This window comes from Cebus imitator, unplaced genomic scaffold (genome assembly GCF_001604975.1).
Source record: "Cebus imitator isolate Cc_AM_T3 unplaced genomic scaffold, Cebus_imitator-1.0 Scaffold28, whole genome shotgun sequence".
Lineage (NCBI taxonomy): Eukaryota > Metazoa > Chordata > Mammalia > Primates > Cebidae > Cebus > Cebus imitator.
This window is the reverse complement of record NW_016107343.1, coordinates 10,344,264-10,357,556: the sequence shown is the minus strand read 5'-3', so window position 1 is coordinate 10,357,556 and position 13,293 is coordinate 10,344,264. Positions and strand designations below refer to the sequence as shown.

Sequence of the window (13,293 nt, the reverse complement as noted above, 5' to 3'; positions counted from 1 at the left end):
TGGGTTCAGGCAATTCTCCCGCCTCAACCTCCCTAGTAGCTGGGATTACAGGCATGCGTCACCATGCCCAGCTAATGTTTTGTATTTTTAGTAGAGACGGGGTTTCACCATGTTGACCAGTATGGTCTCGATCTCTTGACCTCGTGATCCACCCGCCTCGGCCTCCCAAAGTGCTGGGATTACAGGCTTGAGCCACCGCGCCCGGCCGGATATTTTTCAATCTCTGTAGCACTTAATCTTCCAAACCTCAGTTTTCTCATTACATTATCAATGTCTGAGACTTGATAGTGATTACGTGCGTGAATCTGCTTGGTAAGCTTGAATGTAGTCTAAAAACTTAAGGTATTATTAGAAATTAGGGCATAAGGCCAGGAGCAGTGGCTCACGCCTGTAATCCCAGCACTTTGGGAGGCGCAGGTGGAGCCTGAGCTCAGGAGTTCTCAACCAGCCTGGGCAACACGGTGAAACCCCATCTCTACTAAAATACAAAAAATTACCCAGGCATGGCAACATGCACCTGTATTCCCAGCTACTCGGGAGGCTGAGGCAGGAGAATTGCTTAAACCCGGGAGATGGAGTTTGCAGTAAGCTGAGATCGTGCCGTGCCACCCTGGGCAACAGAGCAAGACTCTGTCTCAAAAGAAAGAAAAAAAGAAAGAAAGAAATTAGGGCATAAGAGGGAATTTTCATAGAAGCTACGTGCAAGGGGTTATAATTACCCTACTAGCACATCCAAATACCTCAAGGTCTACTCAGCAATTAAGAGAGATAAACTACTGATACATGCAGGATGAGTCTCAAAAATATGCTGAAGGAAAGAAGCCAAGTACAAGAGTATGCACTGTATGACCTACATGACAGTCTAGAAAATGCAAACTAATATACAGTGAAAGAAAGAGACTGGTGGCTGCTGGGGTTGGAGGCTGAGAGAGGACTGACTGCAAAGGGTTACAAATGAAATATTTAAGGGCAATGAATGTGCTGTGTCCTGTACTAGGTGATCACATAGGTACCTTTGGCAAAATGTATCAATCTTTAAATACGTTTAGCTGATTGTACACAAGTCATAACTCAGGAAAGATTTTTGTTTAAAAAAGCACATCGGCCAGGCACAGTGGCTCACGCCTGTAATCCCAGCACTTTGGGAGACCAAGGCGAGTAGATCACTTGAGTTCAGGAGTTTGAGACGAGCCTGACCAACATGGTAAAACTCTGTCTCTACTAAAAATACAAAATTAGCTGGGCATGGTGGCGCACGCCTGTAATCTCAGCTACTTGGGAGACTGAGGCAGGAGAATCACTTAACCTGGGAGGCAGAGGTTGCAGTGAGCCAAGATCGTGCCATTGCACTCCAGCTTGGGCAACAAGAGCAAAACTCAGTCTCAAAAAAAAAAAAAAACAAAAACAAAAAAGCATATCAAGGCTTTTTTTTTTTTTTTTGAACCAGGACCTCTGCATAGCCTGGAAAATTCACAAGACTTGCAGCTTAGCCTGAGGCTGCTAGGGCAACAAGGTCCCTGCCTACCAACTGTGAGACCATAACACATCCTGAGCTCCTCTAAGCCTCCGTCTCATCTTAAAACAAAGCCTACGTTGTGTGCTTTACCTCACAAGACTGCTGTGGGGTATTTAATGCACGTAAGAGCAATTTTTACAATGTACAATAACACAAATAGAAGGGCGTGCTGTGTGGGTGCACAGTCACAGCAGGTACATTAGAGGCTTCCTTGCCCAGCCCACGTATAAGACCCCTTCAGCTCTAGGTGGGTTCCAGTTTTTCCTCTTTCTATCCAAGTCTGGGAAAGCAGCTGCAGCCCCCACCCCAGAGCCTGCTACATTTCAGAGAGGTTGGGTTGGCCAAGTGTTCTCAAAGGATCCAATGTCAACCAACAGGTAAGCTGGAGAAAGCCAGGGAAACCAGATACTTTAATTCATGGGCTACACACGAGGCTTCTCAACTCCTCATGCAGCCAGCTTGGAGCTGCTTTTATCTTTGGGCAGTGAGGCATAGCTAACACAGTTGCTGTCCCAAGCCAAGTCAAAGATGCTCTCATTCCAGCTCTTTCCTTCTGCCCCTGCCTTGCTCTTCAATTTGGCATTGTTCAAATATCGTCAATAGGAAAAAAAAAGGACAATCCAATAATACATGTAAATCCTCGCCAGACGCCTCAGCCACCATCTCCCCTCCTCTCCCTTCTTCCAATCCAACACAATAATGCCATCATCACATCTTACGTTCTGATCCTATCTTTAACTTGCCCAAGTTCTTTTCTGTCCGTGATCTCATTTTGTCTTTGCAAAGCCCCATGACACATGACAGGTCTTGCCATGCACAGAAGCTGGTAAAGCTATTAAGGAAAAGAGGTTAAATAGAAAACCTAAAAAGTGCAGGTGTCACTCAGTAACTAGACAAGACCTTGGGACCTTTGACCCCTGCTACAGCGTCTTTCCCAAGACTATTATCTCTCAGTCATTAGGAAACATTAGACAGCCATTTGCTGTAGACAAAGTTCCAGCCACTGGCGGCTTCAAAAAATAAAAATTAAAAAACGGTCAGGGTTGTATCAGTAAGGACTCCTCTAATTCAATCATTCAGTGACTAGCTCCAAGGCCCAGCGTCAGCCCCAAGCTACAGAAGAGCTAAGAGCCTGTCTCCCCAGAAACCAGAGGTCAGCAGGGGGGTGTTAGTGCTGTGACATCAGGTCCAGCTGTGCAAAGAGATGGCTCAGATCTGAGTCCCGTCCCGTCTTTTCCGGTGTCAGGCTCAGACCCTCTCCTGGCCCCTGAGGCCTCCTCTTCCTCAGATCTTTGCCCCCAACACATTCTTTCTTTTCCCTCCAACCAACCTCACTAGCCTCAATCACGGAAGCTGGACCCTTATTTTTAGAACTCTTAAAACAGGGAAGTACTAGTGGGCAAAGAAAAAAGGAAGCAATTGGCCATTTTGGCCCTTTGAAAGGTTTCCTTCCTGATGCCTCCCTAACACCTCCTTAACTTGGATTTGCACACGTGCGCACACATACACACACACACACATACCATGAAATCGCCACTTCTCAGACTTCTCCATCTGGCAAATTCTTTTTTTTTTTTTTTTTTTTTTTTTAGACGGAGTTTCGCTCTTGTTACCCAGGCTGGAGTGCAATGGCGCGATCTCGGCTCACCACAACCTCCGCCTCCTGTGTTCAGGCAATTCTCCTGCCTCAGCCTCCTGAGTAGCTGGGATTACAGGCACGTGCCACCATGCCCAGTTAATTTTTTGTAGTTTTAGTAGAGACGGGGTTTCACCATGTTGACCAGGATGGTCTCGATCTGTTGACCTCGTGATCCACCCTCCTCGGCCTCCCAAAGTGCTGGGATTACAGGTGTGAGCCACCGCGCCTGGCGTGGCATATTCTTCTATAGCGGTGTCTAAGTTGGAATGAAATTCATATATTAGGATGGAAAAAACCTAGCCCAGCTCCAGGGAGTAAAGAGCTGGAGAGAGCACACCCTGAGGTCACCCTGCTTGAGCCAGCCCTGCAACCCTCTGGTCCTCTTAGCTCTGTCAAGCACTTAACAAGCGTGCATTCATTAATGGTGTTCCCCTCAGAGGGCACTAGCATTGCCCCAAGGGGACTAAATGACTTTTGCAAGACCATGGCACAGCACCGGCTGGATCGGGCCAGGCCTTGCTGGCCTCAACTCTCTCTGCCAGCCTACCAAGAGTCTGGCCGGAATGCCCCCTCTTGCTGCCAAACAATACCAGACCCAGTTTCACCCACAGAGGAAACTAGAGCTTTCAGCCCTGTCACTCTACTGTCACTCTGTCAAAAGGGCCAGGTTTGAAACAACCATCTCACCCCTTCTTAAAGCATCATATCCAAGTCTTCTGGACCCAGGAGACCATAACTGCTCTTCCAGGCTTTGGATTTTCATTATGCTCCGCCCTCCAGGCATAAAGCTCAAGAGACAAGCTTCTGATGAGCTAAGCCTGACACCCTTGCTCTTTCTTCTCACCTCTTCAAAATGAAGTTAAATGCCTGCTCTCCGATGGCCCCTTTTCATACTGGTCTAAGTTATTAGAAGGAAGGCCAACTGCATCAGCCTTTCTGGGTTGAAGCGGAGGAGGGAAGCAAACCTAGGGGTGGGGGGAGTCTGACTACATAGGTGACCTCCAAGAGCTTCACTCCCTTCCAGGCAGAGAATTTAAGAAAAAGAGCAGCAAACCCAGCCTCCCTCTCTCCAGGCCCACTCTTGTTACATCTTTGGTAAAGAGGCGCAGTGCCAGTAGTAATATAATGGTAGCTGTCATAGGATAATGACCCCCCAAAAGACACCCACATCCTAATCCCTAGAAGCTGTGAATGCTGCCTTATTTTTTTTTTAAAAAAAAGGACTTTGCAGGTAATGATCTTGAGATGGGGAGATTATGCTGGATTATCCAAGTGGGACTTAAGTACAACCACATGTATCCTCATAAGAGACATGCCAAGGGAGACTCGACACAGAAAACAAAGACAATTTGACCACAAAGGCAGTGATTGGACTCATGCAGCCACAAGCCAAAGAATGCCAGTCCCCACCAGAAGCTAGGAGAGGCAGGGACTGGATTGCCCTAGAGATTCCAGAAGGACCGCAGCCCTGCTGACACCTCAATTTCAACCCAGTGATACTGATTTTCAACTCCTGGTCTCTACAATTGTGAGAATAAATTTCTGCTGTTCTACGCCATTCAGTTTGTGGCCATTTATTACAGCAGCCATAGGAAGCTAATAAAGTAACTAACACTTCACGATTGCTCACTAAGTGCCAGGAACTGTTCTAAGCATTTTACCCACATTGCATTATTTCTATCCTGGCCCTAGGTGGTGTGAGGCCTGCCCTGTGCAGATACAATACCTGGGGTTTGAATCCCAGCTTCACTGCTTACTGCTGTGACCTTAAGCAAGGTGTGTAGCCTTTCTAAACCTCAGTTGCCCAGTTCACAAAATGGGCATGTAGTACCTTCTTCATTGAGTTACTAGGAGGATAAAATGGGTAACAAAGATATAAGTATTTAGAACAGTATAGAGTAAGTATTCAATACATGCTAGCTATTAGGAGATCTCAGGGGTTGCGCAAGCCAAAATTAGGCACTTATGCTAATCTGTCAGGACATGGCAAGACCTCCTGGACTCAATGCAGGACAAAAGTTGTCCCCTTCAAGCTGATTTGAATCTCAGAGATGACTGTCTGAGGAGTTCAGTTAAGTATTTCTTCTCTTAATTAAGCAATTTAGGTTTTTAGTGGTGGCCTCATTTCAGAAAAGGCAGTAGCCTGAGACTATGCTAATTCTGCAGCATTCCCCAGCTGATTTCCCCACTCCCACCTCCAGTTTTTCATTTTTTTTGTTTTTTGTTTGTTTGTTTGTTTGTTTGTTTTAGACAGTCTCACTCTGTTACCCAGGCTAGAGTGCAACAAGGTGATCTTGGCTCATTGCAACCTCCACCTACAGGGCTCTTCTCATCTCAGCCTCCCAAGAATCTGGAATTACAGGCATGTGCCACCACACCCAGCTAATTTTTGTGTTTTTAGTAAAGACGGGGTTTCACCATGTTAGCCAGTCTGGTTTCAAACTTCTGGCCTCAAGTATTCCAGCTGCCTCCGCCTCCCAAAGTGCTAGGGTTACAGGCGTGGGCCACTGCACCCAGCCCCACCTCCAGTTTTTAAGGAGAGCTGTGCACATTGTTCATCCATACTGACGACCTCACTTGAAGCGTCCACACCTGACTCACCCCTGCAGAATCCACATTTTCTCCCTGTAATTCTGGTATTAGGAACTGGAGCCCTGGTATTAGTAAGTCGTGAGTGGAAGGCAGAAACCATCAGTCCATTTTGGGGCCTTCTAAGGCCACTCCAAAGTGTCCCAGTAGTCTGGAGAATAATAAATTCAAGGGTCTACTTTGATTAAGAAATCAAAACCAAGTTAGTAAAGAATAAACAACGTTTGCCCAGGGATAAGGGAAGGGGGACCTACAGTTATTGCCTGTAATCCCTGTACTTTGGGAGGCCAAGTTGGCGAACACCTGAGGTCAGGAGTTGGAGACCAGCCTGGCCAACGCGTCAAAACCTTGTCTCTACTAAAAATACAAAAATTAGCTGGGCGTGGTGGCACATGCCTGTGGTCCCAGCTACTCAGGCGGCTAAGGTGGGGGAGAATCGCTTAAACCTGGGAGGCGGAGGTTACAGTGAGATGCACAATGCACTCCAGCCTGGGCGACAAAGCGAGGCTATGTCTCAAAAAATAAATAAATAAAGTTATTACCTGAAAAAAAAATGTGAGGGGGAAAAAATTAAAAATAAAAAGGACTTTCGTTTACTTGGACCTTACTGATAAAGTTTGTCCAACTCTCCTGTACAGGTGATGTAATTCAAAGATGCAAGGAAGCTGCGCCTCAACCGGAACCCAGGCCTTGTGTCCCCACGGAAGAAATCTGCACGCCAGGGATTAACCAGGGGAGAAGGGCCTGGCCACTGGGCCTTGGATTCCTCTTAGTCAGAGTTCCAGCCCCTGACACTTGAGCCAACCAGCCTAAGACGACTCCGGCCACCGCTGCCCTATGCTGGCAACCAGGCCTCTCCCCAGCAGGCTCCAGGGGCAGCAACCTGCGCTCTCCTTGCCCTCCCCTATCCCACTCTCCTAGAGGAAGGATGAAGAAGAACAGCTTCCCCTCCTTACTCTCAGGCACCCACAGATTTCTGAGCTGCCGTCACCACTGACGAGAACCCAGGTCCCCTGGAGGGATCGCTTCTCTTTCTCATTCCATCCTCCCCATCAATGAACACGCAGCAACACCCACGCTCCCGCTCCTCCTACTCCAGGGGGAGACCGAGCCTGAGAGCGACATCCGGAGCTGGAAGCCGCTGCAACGGGGGCGCCGGCCTCCCTGTCCCGCAGTCTCTCGCCCTTTCCCAGACACGAGAGGATCCCAGCGCAGCCCAGTATTCCGGCCGGAGAGGATGCCGGAGTCTTACGCGGGGCCCCGCCTACCCAGGCGCTCGGCGCTGGAGACCTAGGGGAGCGCGCTAAAGAAACGCTGAGCTCCACCCGCGGGGGCCGGACGCCGGGCACTGTACCCGGGGCTCGAACCCCGGGCCCTCGTCTCCCAGCTTTAGGCATCCCAAGGCAAGCCCCTGCCCAGCGCCCCCGCGCCGCGTCTTCCCCGGCACCCCCGCCCAGAGCCGAATCCCGGGCTGCCAGCGCGCCCATCCTGCCCCCAACAGGTCGCGAGCAGCGGGGAGCGCGCCGCCCGTCCGGCAGGCGCTGGGAGGCGAGCCGGAGCGAAGCCGAGGGCCGGCCGCGCGCGCGGGAGGGGTCGTCCGGGGCTGCGAGCCCGGCCACTTACGCGCGGGCTCTGGGGAACCCCATGGAGAGGAGCACGTCCAGCGCGGATCCATGCTTGATGGTGCCGGGGCGCTGCTGGCGGTTCCTCCGGGGGGTGACTTTGCTGTACAGCTCCTCTCTCGCAGCCATGCCGAGCGGACTGGGGTGGCCGTACTGAGCCATGGCTCAGCGGCCAGCCATCACCAGGGACGGCGCCCAAGCCGGATCGTCCGGGAAGGAGGAGGGAGCCGGGCTGGGCCAGGGGAGGGGGCTCGGGGACCCAGAGCCAGCGGGAGGCGGCGGCGGCGGCGGAGGCGGCGCTCCGAGCTTCCCCAGAGTCGAGACTCTGACGCTTCCTGGTGAGGCCACAGGAGCCAGAGCGCCGGCGAGCAGCCGCTGCGGGACCAGCCTCAGCCACTCGGGCCCCCGGCTGCCCCCGGCGCTGAGCCTGCAGTAGCCCTGTCTCCTCCGCCCCCTTCCTTCTCCTCGCCTAGCGGTCCGGGAATTTGCAATGAGTAATTTTTGAATGGATCAAAAAGGAAAAGAAGCCTTGTGGGCTGGCCCTGCCTTGCCTGTACCCGGGCCCCGCCCCTCTCTTAAAGCGGCCGCGCTGTCCGAGGAGGCTCCGTGCGGGCTGGAGCTGTAGCCGCGCTGGCTTGCAGGCGAGGACCCCAACCTTGTGGGCTGCTAGTATATGCTTCAGGTCCCAAGAGTCACCCCCGGCGCCCAGCCCTCTCCTTGGCTTGCACACCCGCCCAGCTGGGCCTCAAGATAGCAGATCAACCCATTTCAAGTTTCATGTGGTTCTAGATGCGGTTATTAATGGAAATAAGGTGAACTGATGGATGATACTAATGGACCAGAAGGCCAAGCCATAAGGCCTAGATAAAAGGTTTTGCTTCCCAAAGATCCTGCAAAACCCAGAGGGTTGTTAGGACCATCGGGGGCTGGGTTCCTAATCAGCCGGCCAAGCGGCTGCACTAAAGACCGACTGTGCTCTCCAAGGCTATGGTCAGTGACTGGATAGTGCCTTTGGGGGGGCAGAGGGGGTGGGGAGCAGCATCTCAAGTTCTCAGAGCTGGCAGGACCTGGAAGGGAACAGGAAAAGAGGTACAGGACAGAAAGAAGAGGGAAGGGAAAAAGAAAGGAGGAAGGAGGAGAGGAAGGAAGGGCCAGGAGGGTAGAGGGAGAAAGAACAGAGAAATGATACTCCCTGACCAGGCTCGGTGGCTCATGCCTGTAATCCCAGAACTTTGGGAGGCTGAGGCGGGTGGATCACGAAATTAGGACTTCGAGACTAGCCTGGCTAACATGGTGAAACCCTGTCTCTACTAAAGATACAAAAATTAGCCAGGTGTGGTGGCGTATGCCTGTAATCCCAGCTATTCGGGAGGCTGAGGCAGAATGGCTTGAACCCGGGAGGTGGAGGCTGTAGTGAGCCCAGAGCATGCCATTGCACTCCAGCCTGGGCCACAGGGCGAGACTCCGTGTCAAAAAAAAAAAAAAAAAAAAAAAAAAAAAAAAAAAAAAAAAAAAAAAAAAAAGAGAGAGAGAGAGAGAGAGAAAAGACGCTTTCTAATTATAAGAGGTGTTCAAAAGGAATGGGCTTATTTCTTGAGGGAGTGGATATCCTGTCAATAAAAGGATTCGAAGAAGGACTAAATCACCACTGCATAATAATACGTGAATTGTATCATAGGTTGGACAAAACTACTCCCACCGCAAAGAAGGTAGAAGCCATAACCATATTGATGCCCCATTCTCCACCTGGTGAATTTGGCGGGGGGATGTTAACACTCTTTCACTTGGAAACAAAATCACCGTCTTCCGTCAAGGACAAGGGTCCCAACTTGCTATAATGAAAGAGGCAATGAGTAAACCCTAACTGATAGTCTTTTTTGGTAATAATAATAATAAAACCTAGTATTTATTGGGCTCTCGTATGTGCCAGTCATTGTGCTAATCATAATAAGTGAATTAACTCACTGAATTTTTACACTGACCCTAGGGGTGTGTTTAATCATTATCCCAGTTTTACAGATGAGAAAACTCAGCTCAGAGAGGTTGGGGAAGATTATAGAGCTGCCAAGCGCTGTAGCTAGAGCACTTGTGTCCATTGTGGTGCCTTAGGCAAGTTACTTCTTCTTTCTACAGCCTTATTTCCTCATTTGTATGGACCGTGGTAACCTAACCTTGCACACCCTGCGTTTTCCAGAAATGTCAGTCCCGGGCCTGTCCATGGTTGGAGTATGGGGGAGGGAGGGTGACCAGCACCCATGGAGTGGCTTTTTGTGGTTGCTTTATAAGGCATCTAAAGTTTATAGCAGGGGAAATGATAGAGCGTAACTCCCTGAGCCCGGAATTGGTTTTCTAAAGAGTAGTCAGTGGTGTTTGGAAGCAGGGAGATAAGACAGCTGGAGCTTAAGTAACAATGTGCATTAATTCTGCCTCTTGCTATATAAAGGATGAGGGAAAATTAATGCTTCCTGGGTAGGAGCTTCTTCCAGAGCTTCCTGGGGACCTTGCAGAATGCTCTTCTGGGGATGGAGCAAAAAGACAGGACTGGGCTGGAAACACCAATACCTAGTATTAGCCTCCTTGGATGTGTTCAGTAAAGCATGCTGCATTTTACCCAATATTCTGAATTTTTTTGCAAATGACTGGGTTAAAAGTCAAGTGATCTGGTTCTTGAGATATAATAATGTACGTGAAAAGGATCACTTTGACCTTGGGAGGTGAAAGCACTTTGTAAACCATAAAGCACTATATAAAAATAACTCACATTTGTTGAGTACTTACTATAGGCTGGTGTTGTTCTTTGCTTCTCACACATGTGACTCATACAATTCCTTGAGGAGACTGTGAACTAGGAACTACTTTACAAATGAAGGTGCTGAGACAGAGTTCAAGCATCTTATCCAAAGTCACATGGCTAGTAAATGGCAGAGCCAAGATTTGAACTCTTAACATTTGGCCAAACAGCTACTTACCACCATTGTTATCATGACAAGTGGATACCAGCCTTTCAGATAATTTTTTGACTCCACCTATGCCCCTTGACACAGAATTGCTGGATCTCTATTTCTCCAGAAAAATTGAATTAATTGTGTTTCTCCCTGCTTCTAGGCAAACTGTAAGATACAGGAAATGATGGATATAAAAATTGTTTTAGGTAGTCTGGAAAAAGCACTATGGAAAACTCGGCACCTTAGATGTAAACCGTTTTTGTCTGGGGCACTTTTATGGAAATCCCAGCCTGGCTTCCTCACCTGTCTTCAGTTCAGTGCCAACCCCTGTTTTGTTTCGTTTCGTTTATTTTTTTAAGAGATGGGATCTCACTATGTTGCCCAGGCTGGACTGCTGCAGTGGCTATTCACAGGCATAATCCCATTACTGATCAGCATGGGAGTTTTGACCTTCTCCGTTTCAGACCTGGGTCGGTTGACCCCTCTTTAGGCAATCTGGTGATCCCCAGCTCCCGGGAGGTCACCATACTGATGCCAAACTTAGTCCAGACACCCAATCGGCATAGCGCACTACAGCCCAGAACTCCTGGGCTCAAGCAATCCTCCCACCTCAGCCTCCCAAATAGCTGTGACTACAGGCACGCGCCACCATGCCTGGCCAACCTCTGTTTTATTTAGGACTGCTACCGTTTGTTCTGCACTGGGTTGGGGGGCTGGCAATTAAGATGCACCGTGCTTTAATTGTATTGACATTAAAAACCTAGAAGTAACTTCATAAATGTCTACATTGTTTTATTACAAAGAGAGAGGAGTGACATTCATCTGACAGTACATCTTACAGTGGTCAAGAGAGGTGAAATGGGAGTAGGAGTCTTGCAAAGGGGCAGAGCTGACACATCAGCATGAAGTAGCTCCCTCAAAAGGGAAAGCAAGTTGTCATGTCCACGTGTCCGGTCATGTCAGAATCCACCCTGGACCACAAAGCTCTCTTTGTTCATGCGAGCATGTTTAACACTCCCACATTGGCCCTGCCACAATTTCGCTATTGGTACATCCTCTCAGATGGCCGGAGGATGGGCCTGGTTGACTGCACTCATTATTTCTGAAGCCTGTCCTGTGTCTTTTCCTTCTCCTTCTCTCCGTCCTTGAGGAAGGGCTGAGTGATAACCTTAAGAACATATAGTAGGTCTGTAATCCTAGCACTTTGAGGGCCAAGGCAGGTGGGCAGATTGTTTGAGCTCAGGAGTTTCAGACCAACCTGGGCAAAATGGTGAACCCCATCTTTATCATAAATATAAAAATTAGCCTGGCCTGGTGGTGTGCACCTATAGTCCCAGCTGCTTGGGGGACTGAGGCAGAAGGATTGCTCAAACTTGGGAGGTCAGGCTGGGCATGGTGGCTCACGCCTGTAATCCCAGCACTTCGGGAGGCTGAGGTGGGTGGATCACCTGAGGTCAGGAGTTCAAGACCAGCCTGACCAACATGGTGAAACCTCATCTCTATTAAAAATAAAAAAAAATTAGCCAGGTATGGTGGCATACAACTGTAATCCCAGCCCCTCAGACAGCTGAGGCAGGAGAATCTCTTGAACCCAGGAAAGCTGCAGTGAGCCAAGCAGAGATGGTGCCACTGCACTCCAGCCTGGGTGACAAAGTGAGATCCTCTACCAGTATTTCCAATCTTGAGGGCTGAGGCTGGGGTGTTGCCTTGGCAAACGAAGGCATCTTTGGAACTGCTGGGAATGACTTATCCCCTCAACTTCAAGAGAATCCTTCACAGTCAGAAGATTTGGAAACCATGTGCTGCTCCTCTCTGTGACTCAACTTCCTTGCATGCCAAATGAGGGGGTTACTTAGCCTGGGGATCTCTAGGACTTCGCCAAGGGATACTCAGGAACTTTGAGGGGCAGGTGTTGGGGTCACCAAGCTGAGGATTAAGTGGGTAGTATGGCATCTTCTTTTCTTTTATTAAAAGTCTATCAGCTTTATGTTGGGAGGTTTTTGGGTTTTGGTTTTGTTTGTTTGTTTTTTGAGATGGAGTCTCTCCTTGTTGCCCAGGCTGGAGTGCAGTGGCGCCATCTCAGCTCGTTGCAATCTCTGCCTCCTGTGTTCAAGTGATTCTCCTGCCTCAGCCTCCTGAGTAGCTGGGATTACGGGCATGTGCCGCCACACCCAGCTAATTTTTGCATTTTTAGTAGAGATGGGGTTTCACTATGTTAGGCAATCTGGTCTCAAACTCCCGACCTCAAATGATCTGCCCACCCCAGCCTCCCAAAGTGCTGGGATTACAGGCGTAAACCACAGGGCCCAGCCAAGATCTAATTTTTTTTTTTTTTTTTTTGAGGCTGAGTCTTGCTTTATAGCCCAGGCTGGAATGCAGTGGCATGATCTCAGGTCACTGCAACCTCCACCTCTCGGGTTCAAGCAATTCTCCTGCCTTAGCCTCCCAAGCAGCTGGGATTACAGGTGCATGCCACCATGCCCAGCTAATTTTTTGTACATTTAGTAGAGATGGGGTTTCACTATGTTGGCCAGGCTGTTCTTGAACTCCTGACCTTGTGATCCGCCCGCCTCAGACTTTCAAAGTGCTGGGATTACAGGCATGAGCCACCGCGCCCAGCACCAAGATCTAATTTTTTAAAGCTTTTTTTCCTTTCCTTTCTTGTTTTGTTTGTTTTGCTTTGTTGTTGTTGTTGTTTGAGACAGGGTCTCCCTCTGTCACCCAAACTGGAGTGCAGTGGTGCAATCACAGCTAACTGCAGTCTCAACCTGGGCTCAAACCATCCTCCCACCTCAACCTCAAGTAACTGGAACTATAGGTGTGTGCCACCATGCCCAGCTTCTTCTTTTTTTTTTTTTGGTAGCCAGGGCAATGTAATGAGACCCTATCTCTATTAAAAATAATAATAATAGACTGGGTATGGTGGCTCATGCCTGTAATCCCAGCATTTTGGGAGGCTGGAGCGGGCAGATCACCTGAGGT

General features: G+C 49.2%; 1 protein-coding gene across 2 annotated transcripts in view; it reads right to left on the bottom strand.

Moving 5' to 3' along the window:
* Nucleotides 1-8,396, bottom strand: part of UBASH3B (ubiquitin associated and SH3 domain containing B) — a 168,318-nt gene extending 159,922 nt beyond the window's left edge. For both annotated transcript variants that reach the window (XM_017523573.2, XM_017523572.2), the window contains exon 1: nt 7,368-8,396. In XM_017523573.2, coding sequence (XP_017379062.1) covers nt 7,368-7,419 — 52 coding nt within the window. In that variant the 5' untranslated portion in view covers nt 7,420-8,396. The remainder of the gene's footprint in view (nt 1-7,367) is intronic.
* Nucleotides 8,397-13,293: the final 4,897 nt, after the last annotated feature.